This window comes from Bos indicus x Bos taurus, chromosome 3 (genome assembly GCF_003369695.1).
Source record: "Bos indicus x Bos taurus breed Angus x Brahman F1 hybrid chromosome 3, Bos_hybrid_MaternalHap_v2.0, whole genome shotgun sequence".
Classification (NCBI taxonomy): domain Eukaryota; kingdom Metazoa; phylum Chordata; class Mammalia; order Artiodactyla; family Bovidae; genus Bos; species Bos indicus x Bos taurus.
The window spans coordinates 9749234-9769528 of NC_040078.1; the positions used below are offsets into that span (position 1 = coordinate 9749234).

Below are 20295 nucleotides of genomic sequence, written 5' to 3' on the forward strand. Positions count from 1 at the left end.
GAGTCCTGAAGCAGGTAGTCCAGGATCTGGCTCCCTGCAGGGGCTCAATAAGTGATCATTCCTTTCATTCCTCCTCTCCCAATCTCCCGTGCCAGGATGTCTCTCTCCAGTTTCTTCCCTCTGGACTCGTTTCTTTGGGTGGTTGGTGCTGGGAGCTGACTTGGCAACCTCAGGCTGGGAGCGCTGCCTTCCCCTCCGCACACAGTGGGAGGCGCCTGGGCAAGATTTGGGAGCTCGCCAGTGCAGACAGGTATTTCCAGTCCGGCCAGAGAAGAATATGTGGAGGTGGAGGTGGCGATGGGGATGAGGGAGGAGATCAGAGGGGCGGGGTGGATCCCCTGGGAGGAGGGCGGGGAGTCCTGCTCCCTGCCTGGTGCTTCTGCCCTCCAGGCTCGGGTTTCAACCCTAGCTGCCGCATCTGCGGTTAAGCCCGTTAGGCGAAGGGAGGACGTCTAAGGTGGCTTACCCAGGAAGGAGGGAGTGCAAGGAACCAGCTACGGGTCAGCTCCTGCGACCCCGGGAGCCCGGGCCTTGACCCGCTTAGCCTCGCAAGCTTGCAGCGGGAAGCGGCCGACCGATCCGTCTTTCCACGCTTCGTTGTATCGAGCTCCACCAGGGGGCGACCCGGGCCCACGTGCCACGGAGCCCTGCTTTCCCGAAACTACAACTCCCAGGCCGCTCGGGGGTCGCGCCCGCCTCGCCTCGCCTTCTGCTAGCTCCAATTGGCCGCCGCGGGAGGGGGATTGGCGGTCTCCAGGGCGACGGGAGGCGCTCCGGGCATCCGAGGCGGGGAGGCGGGTCCGCCCCCTATTGTGTAGCTGGAAGAGTGAGGCCGAGCGGTGCGGAGCAGGTGAGGGCGGGGGTGTTCTGGGGGCAATGGAATGGGGTGCCAGCGAGGGGATGAACAGTGCGGGAGTTATGGGGGACAGGAGAAAGCGGGGGAATTGTGGAATTCTTTGGGGGAGCAGAACTAGGGGAGTTCTGGGGAGTGAAGTAGAATTCTTGGTGGGTGGATGGGGACTCCGGAGAACTGGGGGAGTTCGGAAGTAGTGTGTGTGAGTGTGTGTGTGTGTGTAGGTGGGGTGGGGGTGGGGGTTCGTTCTTGGTGGGTTCCAGACACAAGGAGGAGTTCCAGGGGTCCGGAGACGGCAAGGGAGAAGAGAATTGAGGGCGGGGTATCAGAAGTGTATTGTGGGCTGAGGCAGGAGCATTCCAGGGAGGAGAGGATGGGAGAAGTGAGTGGGTGGCGATTCTGGGGGAGCCCGGGAGTTCCTTGAAGCACCGAGGATCTGGTGCAATTGGAGATCAGGTGCGAAGAATGGGAATTGTGGGGGGTGGGGAAGGTTGTGAGAAGTGGGGATAACTGGGATGGGAGAATGAGAGAGCGCTGGGTGGGGAGATCAGGTGAAGACATAGTGGCGGCAGAAGAGTTGGAAAGCTCTTAGGAAAAACAGAGGAATTCTGGGCAAACCTGGGTTTACTAGGGTTTTCAGAACAATGAGCCAGGAGGGAACTGGGAGTTCTTATGCATTTAGAAAAAGATATGTCTGTGACATATGGGAGAACTGGGGGCAGTGGAAAGCCAGGGGGGTGCTTGCTGGTGAGTTATCAGGAGTTAGATGTGCAGGGCCACTCAGTGGAGGCAGGGATCAGGCTGGGGGACATGGGGAGGTTTTATAGCCGGTCTTGACCTGTGAGGCCAGGCGTGGGGTGGAGGCCCATAGAGCAGAGTCCACTTGGGTCTGCCAGGTCCAAGGCAGCACCACCCCACTGTGACTTCCCTAGATGCTTAGGCCCTGGGGCTATCAGGACCTCCTCCCCTCCAGGTCCCAGGGCTCACTTTGTACACCCTAGGGACTCTTGGGCTTTTTAAGCTTCATATGGGCCATGCCTCTGGGGCTGGGGAAGCGGTGGCAAACCTTGGGCCCTGAGGATGCTGGAGGGAGAGAAAAATGGGAGGAACTTGGATCATGGTGTCTGGCAAGACAGAGGGCTGTCTTGGCAGCATCAGGAAGAGAAAGTGGCACCAGCTGCCAGCCCACAAGCCCCGGGACCTGCCCAGACCTGGAGAATGCTGCCTGGGCCCCTCCATACCAGCAGATGGAAAGGGAGCTCCTCTCCCAAGTGTCTGACGCATTCATGGCTAAAGCAGTATTGGGAGGTTGGGTGGAGAAAGGGGTTCACAGAGGCTGCAGAAATGAGGCAAGGATCTGTGTGGGCACTTTCTGGGGGTTTTCATCCCAAATTTGCCTTTGACTGACTGTGTACACCTGAGCAAGTTTCTCTGAGATCCTCACTGTCCTTGTATGTCACTGAGGGGTGGAGGTGATAATACTGGTTCTATCTTGCTCTCTGCTACCTTGTTATTAGCATCAGGACTAAGGACAGGACAGAGAGCAGGCTGGACCATGGGGGCTCTGTATCTCCCATACTTAACTGACTAGTCCTTTTCCAAGTATAGAGGAACCCCAGTTCCCTCGTGGTGCAAATTTCTAAGAGCTTGAGTAAAGAGGATATCCCCAGAATTCCTCAGCTTTTCCTAAGATCTTTCCAGCCCTCTGCTTCCCACATGTCCTTACCTGTCTGGTCTCCCCACCCCAGCACTCCCTCACTCTTCCGCCACTCATCTGCGCTCCTCTTCCCTTTCTCTACCTTTGCTCACCAACATTGGCCCACTTTGCATGTTGCCTTGCATTTTGCATCTAGATCTGGTGGTGCTCCAGAGAACGGCTTTCTCAGGTGTGACGTGAGCCAAGCCCTAACTGTCCAGAAGAGTGAGCGCTGATCCCTGTGACCTGATCAGAAGGATTGAGGGGCTTGCTGGGCTCTGCACGTCCCTGGGCCCCTCCATCTGGGCCCCTGTGGAGAGGAGGGGCCGGGCAAGCAGGCAGCTGGGCTATGGTTTGGTGCCTCAGTCTGGCCATCCTCAGCCTGATCATCAGCCAGGGGGCTGACGGTGAGCTGGACTCCCTGGGCTCCAGAACTCCCTGTTGGCTTTGGGGTAGGGGTGGACCCCTGGGGTTCTCTGTGAGCAGGTCCAAGGAGGGGAGGAGCAGCTCTGGTTCTGCCAACATCAAAGATTCCTTCAACCCCATCACCAAGGCCTGGGGAACCCACCGAGATAGGGTATCTCCCCTCCCAGTCCTGGCTCTGGGTCCCTGCTGGGTCCTCATGCCACCGGCCTGCCCGCCCTGCAGGTCGAGGGAAGCCTGAGGTGGTGTCGGTGGTGGGCCGGGCCGGGGAGAGTGCAGTGCTGGGCTGCGACCTGCTGCCCCCGGCTGGCCGGCCCCCTCTGCATGTCATCGAGTGGCTGCGCTTTGGATTCCTGCTTCCCATCTTCATCCAGTTTGGCCTCTACTCTCCCCGCATCGACCCTGATTACGTGGGTAAGACTTGTCCTCAGCTGAGAGGTTGGGAGATGTCTCCAACAAAGGTGGGCTGGGTAGAGTGGGAACAAGGCCTCTTCTTAACAGCTCTGTCCCTGCCCCAGCCTCATCTCCAGCTCCACTGCCTGAACTCTGCATAACAAGCATGGCTCTGCTCCCAAGCAGTGTTCATTCACTGAAGGATTCATTCATTTACACACACACACACACACACACACGCACGGTCTGTTTGGAACTCCACTTGGCCTGTTCCAAAGGAGATCCTGCAGCCCTGTTCCAAGTGTCCATCCTTATTCCCTAATCCCTCTTTCTAGAGCTCATCACGAACCTCCCAGACTCCTCCTGATCCTCCCTGGTCTCCCCCTACTTGGCCCTCTCCTGTCCCCTGGCTCTGCTATCTTCTCACTCCCTTGCCCTCCTCCCCTCCTATTTTCTTAAATGCTGATTTGGGGGGTTCTAGGCTTCTAGGGAGTAGACTGATGGGGCAGCAGGGTTGGGGGGTTTCTGATTTATCTGATTCTGAGTACAGCAGAGCTCATGCACGGCAGGGCTGGAGGGAACCAGGCTCCCCGAAAGATCAGCAAACAGATGGGGCTGGGCTGGGTTCCTGCTTCAGCTAGCTCCAACATGGACTTAAAATAGTGTATAGGCCTCCCTGGGGGCCTTCTCCTGTGCCCCAGCTGCTCCCTGAAAAGGCTCAGCTTCCTCCTAATCTCTGGGGAGCCTTAATCTGAGTGGTTTAGTGCAGGTCTCTGAGGGCAGAGGGTGGGAGAACCCAGGGCTGGGGCTGGGGTGGCTGTTGAGAGTCTGGCTGCCTCCTCATAGGGGAAGCCCAGGAAAGGCCACCTGGGAGGCTGTCGATGGGGGCAGGGGGACCCCCTCCCTTTTCCCTCTTTAGTTTGAATCCTGGGAGAAGCCACAGGATTGGCTGAGCTGTCACTGTGGGGCAGGCTGAGCAGAGAGAGGGGAGGAGGCTCAGGCAGGTGGTGCAGAGGGAAGGGTTTATTTTCAAACTGGGGGCAGTTGTTGGCAAACAGCCTAGTGGGATTGTATGTGTCTGCACAAGCCTGGGGAGAACCGCTTGGGAGAACTGATGAAAGCGGGGGCCCCACTTAGGACAAATGGAGAGACAATGGCGGGGCCCAGCCCCTGCTCCCGGCCTCTGCCCGCCGGCTGGGGAGCAGCTGGGCTGAGGCTCGTGGATGTAGAACGTTGCCCCACTGAGGGCAGGGTAGAGGGAGGCTTTTCCTGGGCTGCCTCTGGGCGGGAGTGGGAGTCGGGGAGTTGGGGCTGGTGATGTGCAACTCTCCTTCCTGCCCTCCCTCCACCCCCTTGTCTGGAAGGTAGCAACTTTGCTACCTGTGGGTTTTCTTTTTGTCTCTGTGGTGTTCCTTTGAGCTGCACGGGCTGTGAGCAGTAACCTCGGGGGCGTTCTTCCTACCCCTGCCCTTCATGCCCACCCCTCCCCTGGGTCTGAAGCTTCTGGTCAGGCAGAGCTAGTTTGGGGAGTTAGGGCCCTGGGGAGAGGACCCTGTACCCATTAACCCTTTTACTGCCTCCCAGTGTGGAATGGGCCTCTCAGCCTTTGTGCAGGGGACTCTGAACTGCGGTTGCTAGGCAACGGGAGGTGGAGGTTGCTAAGGACAATGCTGTCCTGTCACAAACCCTCTGGGCAAACGAAGGGGAGATGGCCTGGGACTGTGTGTGAGGCCCATGGCCTAGAATGTGGGAGGAACCACGAGAGAGACTGTTCGGAGCCTTCAGGGATTACACAGGGAGGGAAGGCTACCTATCTTTGATGACTTTAGAATCCATCTAGCAGAGGAGACTGGATTTGTGGACTAGTGCAAAAGTAGTAAAAGCAGTGTAAAACAAACCAGGACTAAATCCTAGAATGAAAGCAGCTGCTGTGTGTAAAGAACCCCGAACAGCGCCTGCATGGTGTGAAATCCTAGGTGTGAAGAGAAAAGAGAGTCCACTTGCTCTACACCAGCTTCCCTGGGGTGGATCTTAGATTAGCTCTTCCAATTCATGGGACCAGCTTTTGGTCTTTGACTTTCATGCTATATTTCTTGAGAGTTTCAAGATACCCCCTGTGGCAGAAGGGACATGAGTTTTCTCTCTGTCCTGAGTTGTCTGATAAAAATCAGTTATCTCAAGGACTTCCCTAGTGGCCCAGTGGTTGAGACTCCATGCTTCCAATGCAGGGAGCACAGGTTAGATCTCTGGTCAGGGAACTAAGATCTCACATGATGAGCAGCCAAAAAAGAAATCAGTTTTCTCGTCCTCCATTTAGAAGAGCCCCGCTTCCTTGAGTCATCTCCCCTCACCACCTTTTATTCTTGCATCCCCTGGGCTTCCCTGGTGGCTCAGACGGTAAAGAATCCACCTGCAATGCAGGAGACTTGGGTTTGATCCCCGGGTCCGGAAGATCCCCTGGAGAAGGGCATGGCTACCCATTCCAGTATTCTGACCTGGAGAATCCCATGGACAGAGGAGCCTGGCGGGCTGCGGTCCATAGGGTCGCGAAGAGTCAGACAGGACTGAATGATTAACACTAACTCTCACTGTCTGCAGCGTCACCTCTTGCTGGAAACCTCCTGTACGCCTCTCGCTTCTTAGTTTCTTGGAGTATCTGGGCACAGTTAGGCCTATTTCTTGGACTTCTGTGTGTACATGAACTTGCACTTGTACATGAGTGGGGTTTCCCTGCTTTTGGAGAGCTTTGCAAGAGTGGGGACTGTGTCTCTTCCTTCCTCTACACACCCCTGCATGTCAAGAGGTCTGAAGACACTCGCTTTGGCTCTGTACGTAGAGAGTGGGCCTCCAGAAGGGGGACCCAGGACTCGGGAGGGCACAGGAAGTTCCTGGCCAACTTCCTGTTCTTCTGTAACACTTCCAGGCTAGCCATCCATACCTCACAGAGAAGTTAGGACATACGGTGTGCTTTATTGGATATTCTGATCAACAGACATTTGGAGCTGTTACCCCCTGGCTACCAACACACCCCGAGTGAGAATATACTGGCTAAACTCAGGGATGAGTGCCCTGAGCATCACTGGGTCCTCACACCAGTGAGCAGTGGACAGTGAACTGCATCATGAGAAAGCAGGCCTGCCTGTATTGCTGAATAGACACGTGATTTTGGAAAGAAGCTTAACATCAGTTCCTTTAATGGAATTCTTGAGAGGATTAAGTATGGTGACATTGCCTGATATTACGTGGCCCATATCCCAAACTCGATTTCCCTTCTGTCTTCTTCCTTCTTTGTAGCACTTGAAGATCACTGTAACGAAAAGTTACCATCACATGGGACTTAGAAGAGGGCGCAGTGGGGTCTGTGGGGTTCCATGGCCTGGCAGTTTAGGGTTACTGAGGAATCCCACTGGTGGGAGAAAGGGTGGGGTCATGTTCAGTGTTTACCTGAGAGATCCAGGCTTATCTAGGTGGGGATTTAAGCACCCAGCCCTTTAAGCAGCTCCACCCTTTCTGGAAAATCCCCCCCCACCCCCCCCCCCACCCCCCGCACCTTGTTCTTAGAAGAAAAAGGATCCTTGCCTAAGATCCCAGAGCCAGCCTTAGCCTGATACTTCACTTGTTCCCTGGTGGCATCAGGGCCCCCACAGGTTGACTCTATTTTAGAAAGATGACCCTAGAGGTAGACAGGAAGCAGACTGGCGGGGGTGAGTGCGCCAACAGCTTCAGATTGTCTGGTACTAAGAAGGGCTAAGTAAAGGCATAGTCTGGTTTCATCTGTTTTGCATAACCCAGAATATTTAGAAAATGTCATTTGTCCCTATCAAAAGTCAAGGTGGGGTGGGCAGCTGATGAGCATGGAGGCAGTGGGACCTCTTTGTGGGTTGTTGGCATAACCCAGGTGAGAGATGCAATCAGTTCAGTTCAGTTCATTCGCTCAGTCGTGTCCGACTCTTTGTGACCCCATGGACTGCAGCACGCCAGGTCTCCCTGTCCATCACAACTCCCGGAGTTTACCCAAACTCATGTCCATTGAGTCGGTGATGCCATCCAACCATCTCATTCTCTGCGTCCCATTCTCCTCCTGCCTTCAGTCTTTCCAACATCAGGGTCTTTTCAAATGAGTCAGCTTTTGGCATCAGGTGGCCAAAATATTGGAGTTTCAGCTTCAGCATCAGTCCCTCCAATGAACACCCAGGACTGATCTCCTTTAGGATGGACTGGTTGGATCTCCTTGCAGTCCAAGGGACTCTCAAGAGTCTTCTCCAACATCACAGTTCAAAAGCATCAATTCTTCTGTGCTCAGCTTTCTTTATAGTCCAACTCTCACATCCATACATGACTACTGGAAAAATCATAGCTTTGATTAGACGGATCTTTGTTGGCAAAGTGATGTCTCTGCTTTTTAATATGCTGTCTAGGTTGGTCATAACTTTCCTTCCAAGGAGTAAGTGTCTTAATTTCATGGCTGCAATCACCATCTGCAGTGATTTTGGAGCCCCCCAAAATAAAGTCAGCCACTGTTTCCACTGTTTTCCCATCTATTTGCCATGAAGTGATGGGATTGGATGCCATGATCTTAGTTTTCTGAATGTTGAGCTTTAAGCCAACTTTTTCACTCTCCTCTTTTACTTTCATCAGGAGGCTCTTTAGTTCCTCTTCACTTTCCGCCATAAGGGTGGTGTCATCTGCATATCTGAGGTTACTGATATTTCTCCCGGCAATCTTGATTCCAGCTTGTGCTTCATCCAGCCCAGCATTTCTCATGATGTACTCTGCATATGCGACTAAACTAAAGTGAAGGTGATAGAGAGGGAAACAGGATTTAGAATCTGAAAGGTTTACTGAACAAACTAATGTGAGAGTAAAAGAGAGATCACCAAAGGTTTACTGAACAGCTGATGTGAGAGTAAAGGAGATGACACCAGGTTTCTGGATACGTGTGATGGCGCTATTGACTGACACAGGGGAGAAGGGGTAGACGGCGTGTCATCAGGTGAAGGATGGAGCCGAGGTTGAGTGCAGTCTGCCTATTTCAAATCTTAAGCTCATTCATTTGTTCAACCATTTTATTTAAGCCTTGTGTTGCCTGCCTTCCATCTACCCCACTTGGATTTTTTCTCTCTCTCTCATTTTATAGATGAAGAAGCAGATGTTGAGAGAGAGGTTTAAGTGGTGTAGCCAAGAGGGTATATAGCAGAGCTGGACGCTAGGTCTCTCTGGCTGCAGTGTGTGCCTTGCTCAGTGGGTCGCACAGCCAGGGACCCACGAAGCTGTCTGTGGTGCAGATTCTGCCAGGAGAGGATGCTGAGGGTGGGAGGTGCTGTCTACTTGCCCCGGGGGTGGGTGCATTGTGGAGCTCTATGAAGTCTGTCAGCCACAGCCTGGATGCCCTGGAGCGCGAGGGGATGGGGTGAGGAGGCTGCTGACGTTGCTGCCTGGCTGGGCTGGACTCTGGCCACCCTAAGGCGCTTAGGCCACTGATAATAACCCTGGCAGATTAGGGGCTTTGGTAGGCGAGGTCTGGATCCCTGCTCGGGCCCCAAACACTGCTGTGGTTTCTGGGGACAGAGTCCTCTGGCAGGAGTACTCTCCAAAACTCCCTTACAAAAAGAGTTCAAGGATGGGTAGGTTCTGTACGAATCCAGAGGAGACACAGAGCTGGTTCTCTAAGCCCCTTTCCCTACAGTCCTGGAAGCTGGCTGTCATTCAGCGCCGTGCCTAGTCCTCCTGCTGCCACTCTGGTTTCTCTTTGTTAAGCTGGGTCCCAGCTGCTGAAAGGCAGGAATGACCCGAGGGGCTGAAGGGAGAGATCTGCCCTCAGTGACCCCAACCCCATCTGTGCCTCTCTGGACCCCACTCTAGCAGGGTGACTGGGAAACACTGAGCCTGTTCTTCACGTCTGAGAATGACCAGTGTGATCAGGGGCTTGGGGCTCCCATGCGGTCCCTTCAGCACCCTTGATCCAGGGCTGTTTCCCCAGGGCGTGTCCGGCTTCAGAAGGGGGCATCTCTGCAGATCGAAGAGCTCCGGGTTGAAGACCAGGGCTGGTACGAGTGCCGTGTGCTCTTCCTAGACCAGCACACCCCTGAGGAAGACTCTGCTAACGGCTCCTGGGTGCATCTCACCGTCAACTGTAGGAAGCTGGGGGCCGTGGTGAAGAAGGGGGGCGTGTGGAAGTGGGGAGGGCGGAAGGACAGTCCCGAAGCCCCACTCTGCTGACGCCCCTTGTTTACATCTCACCCCGCCCACCTCCACTCCTGTCCTTTCCATTCTTCACACCTAAAACCAATCAGCCTTCTTGGCTCTGTGTTGGGAACTTCCTCTCTCTTCCCTGCTCCTGCTTCCCTGACCAGGATAGCATAATGGATAGCGGATAAGGGGTTATTGAACCCCGAGTGAAACATTGCTCACATATATACAATACTTTGTTTTTATCAAAACCCCTTTTAACAGTACTTCATGAATTCTATCTCAACCCTAAGAAGGAAGGAGGTCACAAGTATTCCCATGTCATAGATGAGGAAACTGGGTTGTGCCACTGATTAGTGGCAAAGCCTAGAACCCAAGCCTCCTGACTCTAGAGGGCACCTAGGTCTCTTCTCAGCTCTGAACGCCCATCCTGTGCTCCGCTCCCTTGCCAGCTCTGCAGGCTGATGCGGGGATGGGCCGGTGCATCGTCACTGGGCCCTGGGTGCCGCAGACAGGGTGGCCCAGGGCTGGGGATTCCCTTGAAGGTGGTCAGGCTGATGAGCTGAGGGCTGCAGCCCTGATCTGCCTCTCTGGTCCTGGGATGCAACTCTTTGGGCTGGTGGCCCCTCTGGCACCCCCTGATGCCTCTCTCCTCACAGCGCCCCCCCAGTTCCTGGAGACGCCTCCCCAAGTGCTCGAAGTGTGGGAACGGGAGCCGGTCACCCTGCGGTGTGTGGCCCAAGGCAACCCCCAACCTCGGGTGACTTGGAAGCTCCGAGGACAGGACCTCGGCCAGGGCCAGAGTCAAGTGCAGGTGAGTCCTGCGGCTGGACAGTGTGGGAACAGGCTGCAGGACAGAGAGGGTGAGGCCAGGCTGGGAGACCCGCCAGAGCAAGGGCTTGGCCCCGGCTTCTCCGAGCCTGGCCTGCTGCCTCCCTCTGCTGGCTGGCCTCGGAAGTGCAGGGGGGTCTGAGGCCCGCTGTGGGCGAGGAGATGCCTGGGTCCCCGCTTGCTGACTCCTACTGTAGGTGCTGAACGGAACGCTGCGGATCCGGAGGGTGGAGCGAAGCAGCGCCGGGGTCTACACCTGCCAAGCCTCCAGCACTGAGGGCAGTGCCACCCACGCCACCCAGCTGCTGGTGCTAGGTGCTGTCTCGGGGGAGGGCCGGGAAGCTGGACATAACGCATGAGAGGACTGACCTGTGGCTGGGGGTGCACACAGCTTGGGGGCCAGACTTGGGCCTGAGGCAGGGGCCCCTGGAGAGGGAGGGAGCTCCCAATGCCTCTAAAACCAGCATCTTGCCTGTAAAAGGATCAGTGAATGGAGATATTTAGTGCCTAGCAGTGTGGTACAGTGGGAAGCGCATGGGGTGGTGGTGTCAGACTATGAGCCATGGAACCCCCTTGACCCCTAGCTTCCTCATCTATACAAAGAAGTTCCTGTCTGCCTCTCATGATTGTTAAAAGACTTAGGTTCAGCCGAGCACAGTAATTTGTGGTCAAGCCCTTCCCTTCAGAAGGAAAGCTGAAAAGTAGACTCTGCCTTCATAGAGCCCCCTATTGACCTGGAGAATAAGATGCAGAGGTGAAGCCCTGCTCTCCTGGGTGCTGTAGGGGAGGCAGCGCTGAGCAGTGGTGCAGGGTGAAGTCTGTCGTCGGGAAGCCTTGATGTGAATTTGCCTTCCCACTGATCTGGGGCAAGTCGCCTTGCAATCTGTCTGCCTCTGAGCCTTCATGTCTTCATCTATGAAGTGGAGACAATAATTTCTAGTACAAAAGGCTCTCTTAAGAGGATTAAGTGAGATGGTGCAGGTCAGGTTAGTCACACCTGGTGCGCCTGGAGGTGTTCCGCACTCCAGCTTGTATCGCCACCTCTTATTACTGACCACTCATGCAGCTGGAGCCTGGAGAAGGGAGACAGCACTGGGGTTAAGAGATGGTTTGGCAGGGTCTCTGCGGCCTAGTCAGGCTCTTGGGGAAGAGCATTCAAGGCTGCCTGGCAAGGGCCCAGTGAGCTCCCATACTGACCTGAAAGAGTATGGAAGGCTTGATGTATGAAAAGATGGTTGGCCAGGTGGGGTCACAAGAAGTTTGGGTCAAGAAGTTTGAGCTTAATGTGCTGGGAGCCAGGAGCTGCTGTGGATTCTTGAGCAGAAGTGTTCTGTGGCCAAAGTGGATGGGTGGAGACATTTTTGCATGAATGGAGTCAGGGATTGTTGCAGCCTTCTGGGTTAAGGTATTGGTACCTGGATTAGGAGAGGAGACACAGAGGTGATACAGATGGTGTAGATAGATGAGGGATAGAAAAGGTGATGGTGTAGGGTGAGCAGAGGATTAAACTGGGTGAATGTGGCTGTCCCTGGTAGGAAAGCGAGCTAGCTGGAGCAGAGGAGGAACTTGTGTTCAATAAAAGGGTTAGGGCCTGTTTCCATTCCTGAGGCCCTGTAGCAACCAGCCCTGTGTTCTAGAGGGCAGACTGGGGAGAAAGGCAGCAGTGACCTCAGAGTTCCTGGGAAACTGGGCTGAGGCCCCGCCTTCCCCTGTGCTTCCCCCTTCCCAGGACCCCCAGTCATCGTGGTGCCCCCCAAGAACAGCACGGTCAATGCCTCCCAGGATGTTTCTCTGGCCTGCCGGGCTGAGGCATACCCTGCTAACCTCACCTACAGCTGGTTCCAGGACAGCACCAATGTCTTCCACATTAGGTGGGGCTCCGGGTGCGGTTAGGTGGGGTGCGGTGAGGTGGGGTGTGGTGAGGTGGCGTGGGGTGGGGGTGGGGAACTGGTGGGCAGTCTGAGGAGCCCCTTGGCTGAGCAAGGCCTGGACCCCTCTGCCCCGGTGCCGTACCGCAGCCGCCTGCAGCCCCGAGTGCGGATCCTGGTGGACGGCAGCTTGCGGCTGCAGGCCGCCCAGCCTGATGATGCCGGCCGCTACACCTGTGTGCCCAGCAACGGCCTCCCGCGCCCGCCCTCGGCCTCTGCCTACCTCACTGTGCTCTGTAAGCCCCACCCCAGCTCCCTCGACAGACGGCTTCACTTCCTTGGGCCAGGCTCAGCTCCTCCCCTACAACTTGCCACTGCTTCCCCCAGACCCAGCGCAGGTGACTGCCATGCCTCCTGAGACGCCGTTGCCTGTGGGCATGCGGGGGGTGATCCGATGCCCTGTTCGTGCCAACCCCCCACTGCTCTTTGTCAGCTGGACCAAGGACGGGCAGGCCCTGCAGCTGGACAAGGTACAGCCCTGGGGCAGGGGAGAGAGTGCTTAGCTTGGTGTTATTCTAGTCAGGACGGCTGGGGTGGCCTTTGATCAATTCAGTGACTGGAGAACGTACACCTTTTTTTAAAATTGGAGTATAATCACATTGTAATGTGTTAGTTTCTGCCGTACAACAAATTGAATCAGCTCTATGTATACATATATCCCCTCACAGTGGAGCTTCCCTTGCACCCCATTCTCCCCCCACCATCCTACCCTTCTAGGTCATTATAGAGCAGCGAGCTGAGTTCCCCATGCTTTATCGCAGGTTCCTTCTAGCCATCTGTTTGAGAGAAAAACAAATATTGTATATTCATACATATATATGGAATCTAGAGAAATGGGACAGATGAACCTGTTTGCAGGGCAAGAATAGAGATGTAGTCATGGACTTGAGACATAGGGGAAGAAGGGGAGGGTGGGACAAATGGGAAGGCAGTAATGACATCAGTTGTATCAGGTGCTGTGCAGGGTGTCTGGTAGGGAACAGGAGCAAAGAGACATCTGTGCCTCGAGGGGGTAGCACAGCCTCAGACACTCTGCTGGAAGGCTAGCGAGGCAGGAGACAGCGAGCACCTTCCTCTTAGGGCTGGTTGAGGACAGATCAGCAATGACTTCTGGGATACTAATGACGGCCTTGAAGGGCAGAGAGACATTCCATGCAGAAACCAGGGCCCAAAGGCAGGAAACAGTATCGTGCGTTTATGGCATAATGAGTCATCCAGCTGGGTGGGAGCTACAATTCCTGTGGGGACATGACTGATGCAGAGAATCTGGGAAGACAGGTTGGACCAAAGGGAAGAATATGGATGCCCAGTTAATATCACCTCATTCCAAGGTGATTGAGATTTTTTTGTTTGTCTGCAAAGACAATAAATTCCTTGTGGGTTACTATTGCATCTTTTAATCCTAGTCACCTCAGGGCTTCTGCAACTGTAGTAGTACTCAATACATTTTTTCAAAGGTTAAAAAAAAAGTCAAAAGGCATTTGGAACCAGTGAAATTGCGTGAGCAATGGTGTGATAGCATCAGTGTGTCCATGTGAGCGTGCTCAGTTGCTTCAATCATGTCCAACTCTATAGACTGAAGCCCGCCAGGCTCCTCTGTCCATGGAATTCTCCAGGCAAGAATTCTGGAGTGGGTTGCCATGCTCTCCTCCAGGGGATCTTCCCCACCCAGGGATCAAACCCGCATCTCCTGCACTGAGGCAGATTTTTTACCGCTGAGCCACCAGGGAAGCTTATATGATAGCGTCAGGGCTGTGAGCAGTTGAGTTTGTCAAAGAAATGAAGGGGAAGAGAGTGGACATTTGTGGTGCAGAGGCTGCTGAAATGAGAGTGTGGGTGAGAGGTTACGAGGCCTGAGTTAGAGAGGAAGACATGAAGATGGATGGAACAAAAGGCCTTCCCAGGAGGACAGATGTGGGGTGTGAGACAAGAGTAAGGAGTCAGATGTTAGCCTTTAGTTAGTACAGAACTAGGGAAGCCAGGAAGAAGAGCTGATGTGGGGTGTAAGATAGGGAATGTAATCGTGGAGGGCTAGGAAGACAGCAGGCAGAGAACCTCACACGGCTCAACCCCACGTGGTGCCAGTCACCAGACTCCCTGGGAGTGGCTCCCCTGGAGTTTGTCAGACGCCATTCCTCTGACAAACTCCACTGCTCACAGCCCCAGTGCTATCACATAGGCTGCCTTCACACTCACTGGTAGTGGCCCCTCTGTAGGAAAGAGAGTGGAAGGGCGGAATTCAGAGAGAGGCCAGGCTAGGGGTAGGTTTTGGCGGCCTCTGTGTAGACGCGGGTCTCTCCCGTGCACTGCTTCTCTCCATCTCTGGTCTGGCCTCTGCTGAGTGTCTCTTTCTGGCTGTCATCTCCTCTTGCTTCCAGTTCCCCGGCTGGTCCCAGGGCCCAGAAGGCTCCCTGATCATTGCCCTGGGGAACGAGGATGCGCTGGGAGAATACTCCTGCACCCCCTACAACAGTCTGGGCACTGCAGGGCCCTCCCCAGTCACCCGTGTTCTGCTCAAGGTGCGGCTTGGGGTGGGGTTTGGGGGCAGGGGTAGTGGCAGCAGGTCAGGGGGCTGAAGATGCAAGGCTGGTACTAACACCAGGCTGGCGGAGGCGGGTGGGACAGACACATGGGGAACGGGGCTTCCACGTCTGTTTGCCATAGTGGCAGCAGCCATCAGATGCCACAGCGGAGGAAGGTCCCCTGCCCGCCCCATCCCTTTAACAGGCTGCCTCCCTCTCTGGAGTGAAGAGAGTAGGAAGCAAAGGGGAGGGTGAAGGGTATTCTCTAGAGGTTTGTACATCTTCAGAGAGGCCTCTGCCCATCAGCCCTGGTCTCTCCCACAATGTCCCTCCAGCCCCCTGGCTGGGGACAGATGAGCTAGAGAGACCCTGAGAGATGGAGACAGACGGGGGCCCCAGAGAAGGGGAGGAATGGCCCTTAGACGGCAGTGTGAGAGAGCCCCACCCAATGCCAGATCTGGGTTGCAGGCTCCCCCAGCTTTTCTAGAACGTCCCAAAGAAGAATATTTCCAAGAAGTAGGGCGAGAACTCCTTATCCCCTGCTCTGCCCGAGGAGACCCTTCACCTACTATCTCTTGGGCCAAGGTAAGGCTCCTGCCCTCACTCCACCTGCATTCACACCTGTTTTCACACTCGCCGCACCCCTGCCTCTCTGTGCCCCTGGATGTTTGGGGGGAGAGGGGAGACGGGGAGGAAACTGGAGCTGCCCCGAGAGCTGAGTGGCGCCCTTGGTGAGGGGTGGCTGCGTGTGTCCTCAGGGCTGACCAGTGGTTCTGTAGGTGGGCCGGGGGCCGCAGGGCCAGGCCCAGGTGGACAGCAACAGTAGCCTCATCCTGCGACCATTGACCAAGGAGGCCCATGGACGCTGGGAGTGCACGGCCAGCAATGCTGTGGCCCGAGTGGCCGCCTCCACGAATGTCTACGTGCTGGGTTAGTGGCTGCAGAGCAGGCTTGAGGCAGCCATGTGGGGAGGACACAGGGGAAAGAATTGTTTGGGGGGCCCCAGATGGGGATCTTAGGTGGGAAGCCCCTGGGATGATGGGTGGTGAGCAGAAGGCTTGGATCCCCTGAACTCTTCGCCCTCCCTCAGGACCCTGACCATCATCCCTCCATTGCCCCCACCCAGGCACCAGCCCCCACGTTGTCACCAATGTGTCTGTGGTACCTTTGCCCAAGGGTGCCAATGTCTCCTGGGAGCCGGGCTTTGATGGTGGCTATCTGCAGAGATTCAGTGTCTGGTATACCCCCTTGTGAGTGACCTGCCCCTGCCATCCCTCTTCCCCCTCTCCCTGAGTCCCTCTGGCTCTCTGCCCTCTCTCCTACCTCTCTGCCAGCCCTGCCCTGACTCTGCTGTCCGATTTTCAGAGAATCTCAGGGGTTCAAGGCCCAAGTCCGGAGACCTGGGGTGGTTGAGGGGACAGGAGAGGTGAGCTCTCTGGACTTCAATGTTCCTCCTCTTCCTAGTTCATGAAATGCCCCCCATTTCCTGCTGTCCTCCAGGGCAAAGCGTCCTGATCGAGCCCACCATGACTGGGTGTCCCTGGCAGTGCCCGTGGGCACTGCTTTCCTCCTAGTGCCAGGCCTGCAGCCCCACACCCAGTACCAGTTCAGTGTCCTCGCTCAGAACAAGCTGGGGAGCGGGCCCTTCAGCGAGATTGTCTTGTCTGCCCCTGAAGGTGAGCGATCTCTTACCCAGAGCAGCAGACAAGGATGGGGAAGGGCTGCAGGGAAAGTCCAGATATGGGCGGTCTGGATGGGAGTGGCCAGAAGGGTTTGTGGAAGATGATCGAGGCTTGACTTTAGGGGCTCTGGGAGAATAGTTGGGCCCCAGGGCTTGTGGAAGGACTTCCCTGGTGGCTCAGATGGTCAAGAATCCGCCTGCAGTGTGAAAGACTGGGGTTCGATCCCTGGGTTGGGAGGATACCCTGGAGAAGGCAATGGCAACCCACTCCAGTATTCTTGCCTAGAGAATTCCATGGACAGAGGAGCCTGGTGAGCGGCAGTCCATGGGGAACACTTCCATTTCCAGGGGATGTGGAGGAGCAGGCGAGGGGCACTGGGAATGCAATCTTTACATGCCTCTGTGTCCCCTTCAGGGCTTCCTACCACACCAGCTGCCCCCAGTCCTCCCCCGACAGAGATGTCGCCTCCCCTGTCCCCTCCACGAGGTCTGGTGGCAGTGAGGACGCCCCGGGGGGTACTCCTGCACTGGGATCCCCCGGAACTGGTCCCTAAGAGGCTGGATGGCTACATCCTGGAGGGCCGGCAGGGCTCCCAGGGCTGGGAGGTGTTGGATCGGGCCGTGGCAGGCACAGAAATGCAGCTGTTGGTGCCAGGACTTATCAAGGTAGGTGTGGTGGGTGGGCACGGAGGGGGCGGGTCCTGCCAATGGCTCCCCAGCCCCCTGCTGCACTCCCCAAACCTGGGCTCACCCTGATTTGACCATCCTCACCTCCTCTTGGCTTTCTACTTCACCCGTACCTTCCAACTGCAAAGTCTTTCCTTTGGCTTGGGGTGGGCAGTGCTGAGCTTTGACCCCCTTCTTGGACCCCCATCCCCAGGACGTTCTCTACGAATTCCGCCTCGTGGCCTTCTCTGGTAGCTATGTCAGTGATCCCAGCAACACAGCCAACGTCTCCACTTCTGGTAAGAACCCGGCAGGAGGGCAGAGCCCTGGGGATTGGGGGGCTCGGAGCCGCCTGTGTGATAGACACCGACCCTCCCTCGTGTCCCGTTGCCCAGGCCTGGAGGTTTACCCCTCGCGCACACAGCTGCCAGGCCTCCTGCCCCAGCCAGTGCTGGCCGGCGTGGTGGGCGGGGTCTGCTTCCTGGGCGTGGCTGTGCTCGTGAGCATCTTGGCCGCCTGCCTCATGAACCGGCGCCGAGCTGCCCGTCGCCGCCGCAAACGCCTCCGTCAAGGTAGGTCACTTGGGGCCCCGCCCTCTCTAAGCACCTCCTACTTGGAGAAACTCCAACCCCCTGCAAGGGCCAGGTGTGTTCCCCCTGCTTCCCTCTTGTTCCACTTTCCCCAGGCAGATGGGGCTGGCGTCTGGCGCGGAGTGAGGTCTGCGCCCTGGGCCCTGGTGGGGCTTGGTTTTTCCTATGGCACCTCTTGTCCTCTTACCCTTACAGATCCACCTCTTATCTTCTCTCCCGCCGGAAAGTCGGCTCCCCAGTAAGTGCCCCCGCTTCCTTGGCTTCCTTCTGCAGTCTGTGAGCACCTTCCTTTTCTGCACCTTGAGGAGGGTTAGGAGGGGTGGAACAGAAGTGAGAGGGAGGTGAGGATGGAAGTGCAGAGGCCCCAGCCTGGGGGCCGGCCCCGTGTCGCCTGTGCCTTCCCTCCACCCCTCCACCATGTGGGTCCTTCTCTCCCTTGCTCTCCCTAGCTCTGCTCTGTTCTGCATCAAACCTCTCAAGGCCTGACGCTGGCTCCTGGGAGGGGGACTGGCCCCCTACCACAGACCCTGATCTCCTGTCCTTCCCCAGCTCTGCTCCGGGCTCGGGCAGTCCTGACAGCGTGGCGAAGCTGAAGCTCCAGGGTTCCCCAGTCCCCAGCCTGCGCCAGAGTCTGCTCTGGGGGGACCCCGCTGGACCCCCCAGCCCCCCTCCGGATCCTCCACCTAGCCGGGGGCCCTTACCCCTGGAGCCCATTTGCCGGGGACCAGATGGGCGCTTTGTGATGGGACCCCAGGTGGGGACCTCCCGAGAAAAGTCAGGCCCTGAGCAGTCCGAGCCTCGGACCCCAGCTCGGCGTCAGGCCAGGTCCTATGATTGCAGCAGCAGCAGCCCCAGTGGGATGCCCCAGCCCCTCTGCATTGCAGACATCAGCCCTGTGGGGCCCCCTCGACCGGCCCCACCCAGTCCTCTGCCAGGTCCAGGACCCCTGCTCCAGTACCTGAGCCTGCCCTTCTTCAGGGAGATGAATGTAGATGGGGACTGGCTCCCTGTGGAGGAACCCGGGCCTGCTCCACCCCCAGATTACATGGATACCCGGCCCTGCCCCACCTCATCTAACCTCCAGCCCCTAGACTGCAGCTCTGAGTCCCCCAGGGCAGCACTTCCTGGGGTCATGGTCGGGGTTGGGGCCGCACCAGAGCCCCCGTACACAGCACTGGTTGACTGGACAATGAGGGAACGGCTGCTGCCAAGCCTTCTCCCTGCTGCCCCTCGCGGCAGCCTCACAAGCCAGAGCAGTGGGCGGGGCAGCGCCTCCTTCCTCAGGCCCCCCTCCACAGCCCCCTCTGCAGGAGGCAGCTACCTCAGCCCTGCTCCAGGAGACACCAGCAGCTGGGCCAGTGGCCCTGAGAGGTGGCCCCGGAGGGAGCATGTGGTGACAGTCAGCAAGAGGTGAGGGCAGTCCCTGCCCAGCCCTGCCCTGCCCTGACCTGCCCAGCCCAGCCCAGCCCAGCCCTGCCCTGCCTTGTACAGATTCTCCCCACCCCTCTCCTGTATCCTCTGCCTTCCCTGCTCCATCCCCACCTTGGGACCAGGAGAGCTTGTCTCCTTTTGGAAGCTTTTGCTGAGGTCCAGGGATCTTCAGAGGAAAGCCATGGCCCACCCTCAGCTTGGGGTCACCAGTTCAGGCTTTTCTGGCTACCCTCTATTCCTCCACCCACACCACACATCTGTCTCATTTCACAGGAGGAACACATCTGTGGATGAGAACTATGAGTGGGACTCAGAATTCCCAGGGGACATGGAGTTGCTGGAGACTCTGCACTTGGGCTTGGCTGGCCCTCGATCCCGACTTGAAGCTGAGCCAGAGCTAGGTGTGAGAGCCTTCCAGAAAGCCAGGCACCCCTGGCCTCACTGTCCTACACCCCCAGCCTTAGGACTCAGCCTGTTGCCAGCCAGACCCGCTCCTCTGACTGCCTTGGCTCCTCTGCACTGGCAGGCCCTAGAGAGCTTCATGGTACTGCTGAATCCCAAGAGTTCACCCAGGGGACCTTAAGACATCTTCCTTTTGTCTTTCCTTTTGCAGGTGTGAAGACTCCAGAGGAGGGCTGCCTCCTGAGTGCTGCCCATGCTCCTGGCCCTGAGGCCCGCTGCGCTGCCCTTCGGGAGGAATTCCTGGCCTTCCGCCGGCGCCGAGATGCCGCTAGGTCCCGGCTACCAGCCTATCGACAGCCCGTCTTCCACCCTGAGCAGGCCACTCTGCTGTGAATGCCCTAACGTGAGACAGGGTGAAGGCGCACAGACCATGCAGGGGAAGCCCCCAGCAAGATCTTTCTCCAGCCGGGGATGCTGCCCCTGCCCCTTTGGTGCTCAGTCAGAGACCCTGACAGTTGGCTTGCTGAGGGGTGTACGGACTGAGGCCCTCGAGTCTGAGGACTACAACGGTGATCTTAGGTCTGCCTGTGTGTGTGTGTGTGTGTGTGTGTGTGTGTGTGTGTGTGTGGTGTTTGTGGTGTGGATGAGGCTTTTTTTTACAGGTAAATAAAGTGAAAAATCTTTCTGTGT

At 56.7% G+C, this 20295-nt stretch overlaps 1 protein-coding gene across 1 annotated transcript; it reads left to right on the forward strand.

The window, feature by feature from the left end:
• The first annotated feature begins 319 nt into the window (after nt 1-319).
• Nucleotides 320-20288, forward strand: IGSF9 (immunoglobulin superfamily member 9). Its single transcript, XM_027528873.1, has 21 exons — nt 320-850; nt 2707-2956; nt 3198-3386; nt 9346-9498; nt 10214-10368; nt 10583-10700; nt 12115-12256; nt 12404-12549; nt 12641-12783; nt 14692-14832; nt 15304-15420; nt 15615-15765; nt 15962-16085; nt 16336-16511; nt 16932-17182; nt 17397-17481; nt 17578-17754; nt 17968-18010; nt 18322-19182; nt 19477-19604; nt 19817-20288. The coding sequence occupies exons 2-21, from the start codon at nt 2899-2901 to the stop codon at nt 19996-19998; spliced, it is 3540 nt and encodes a 1179-aa protein (XP_027384674.1). The 5' UTR covers nt 320-850; nt 2707-2898; the 3' UTR covers nt 19999-20288.
• The last annotated feature ends 7 nt before the right edge of the window (nt 20289-20295 follow it).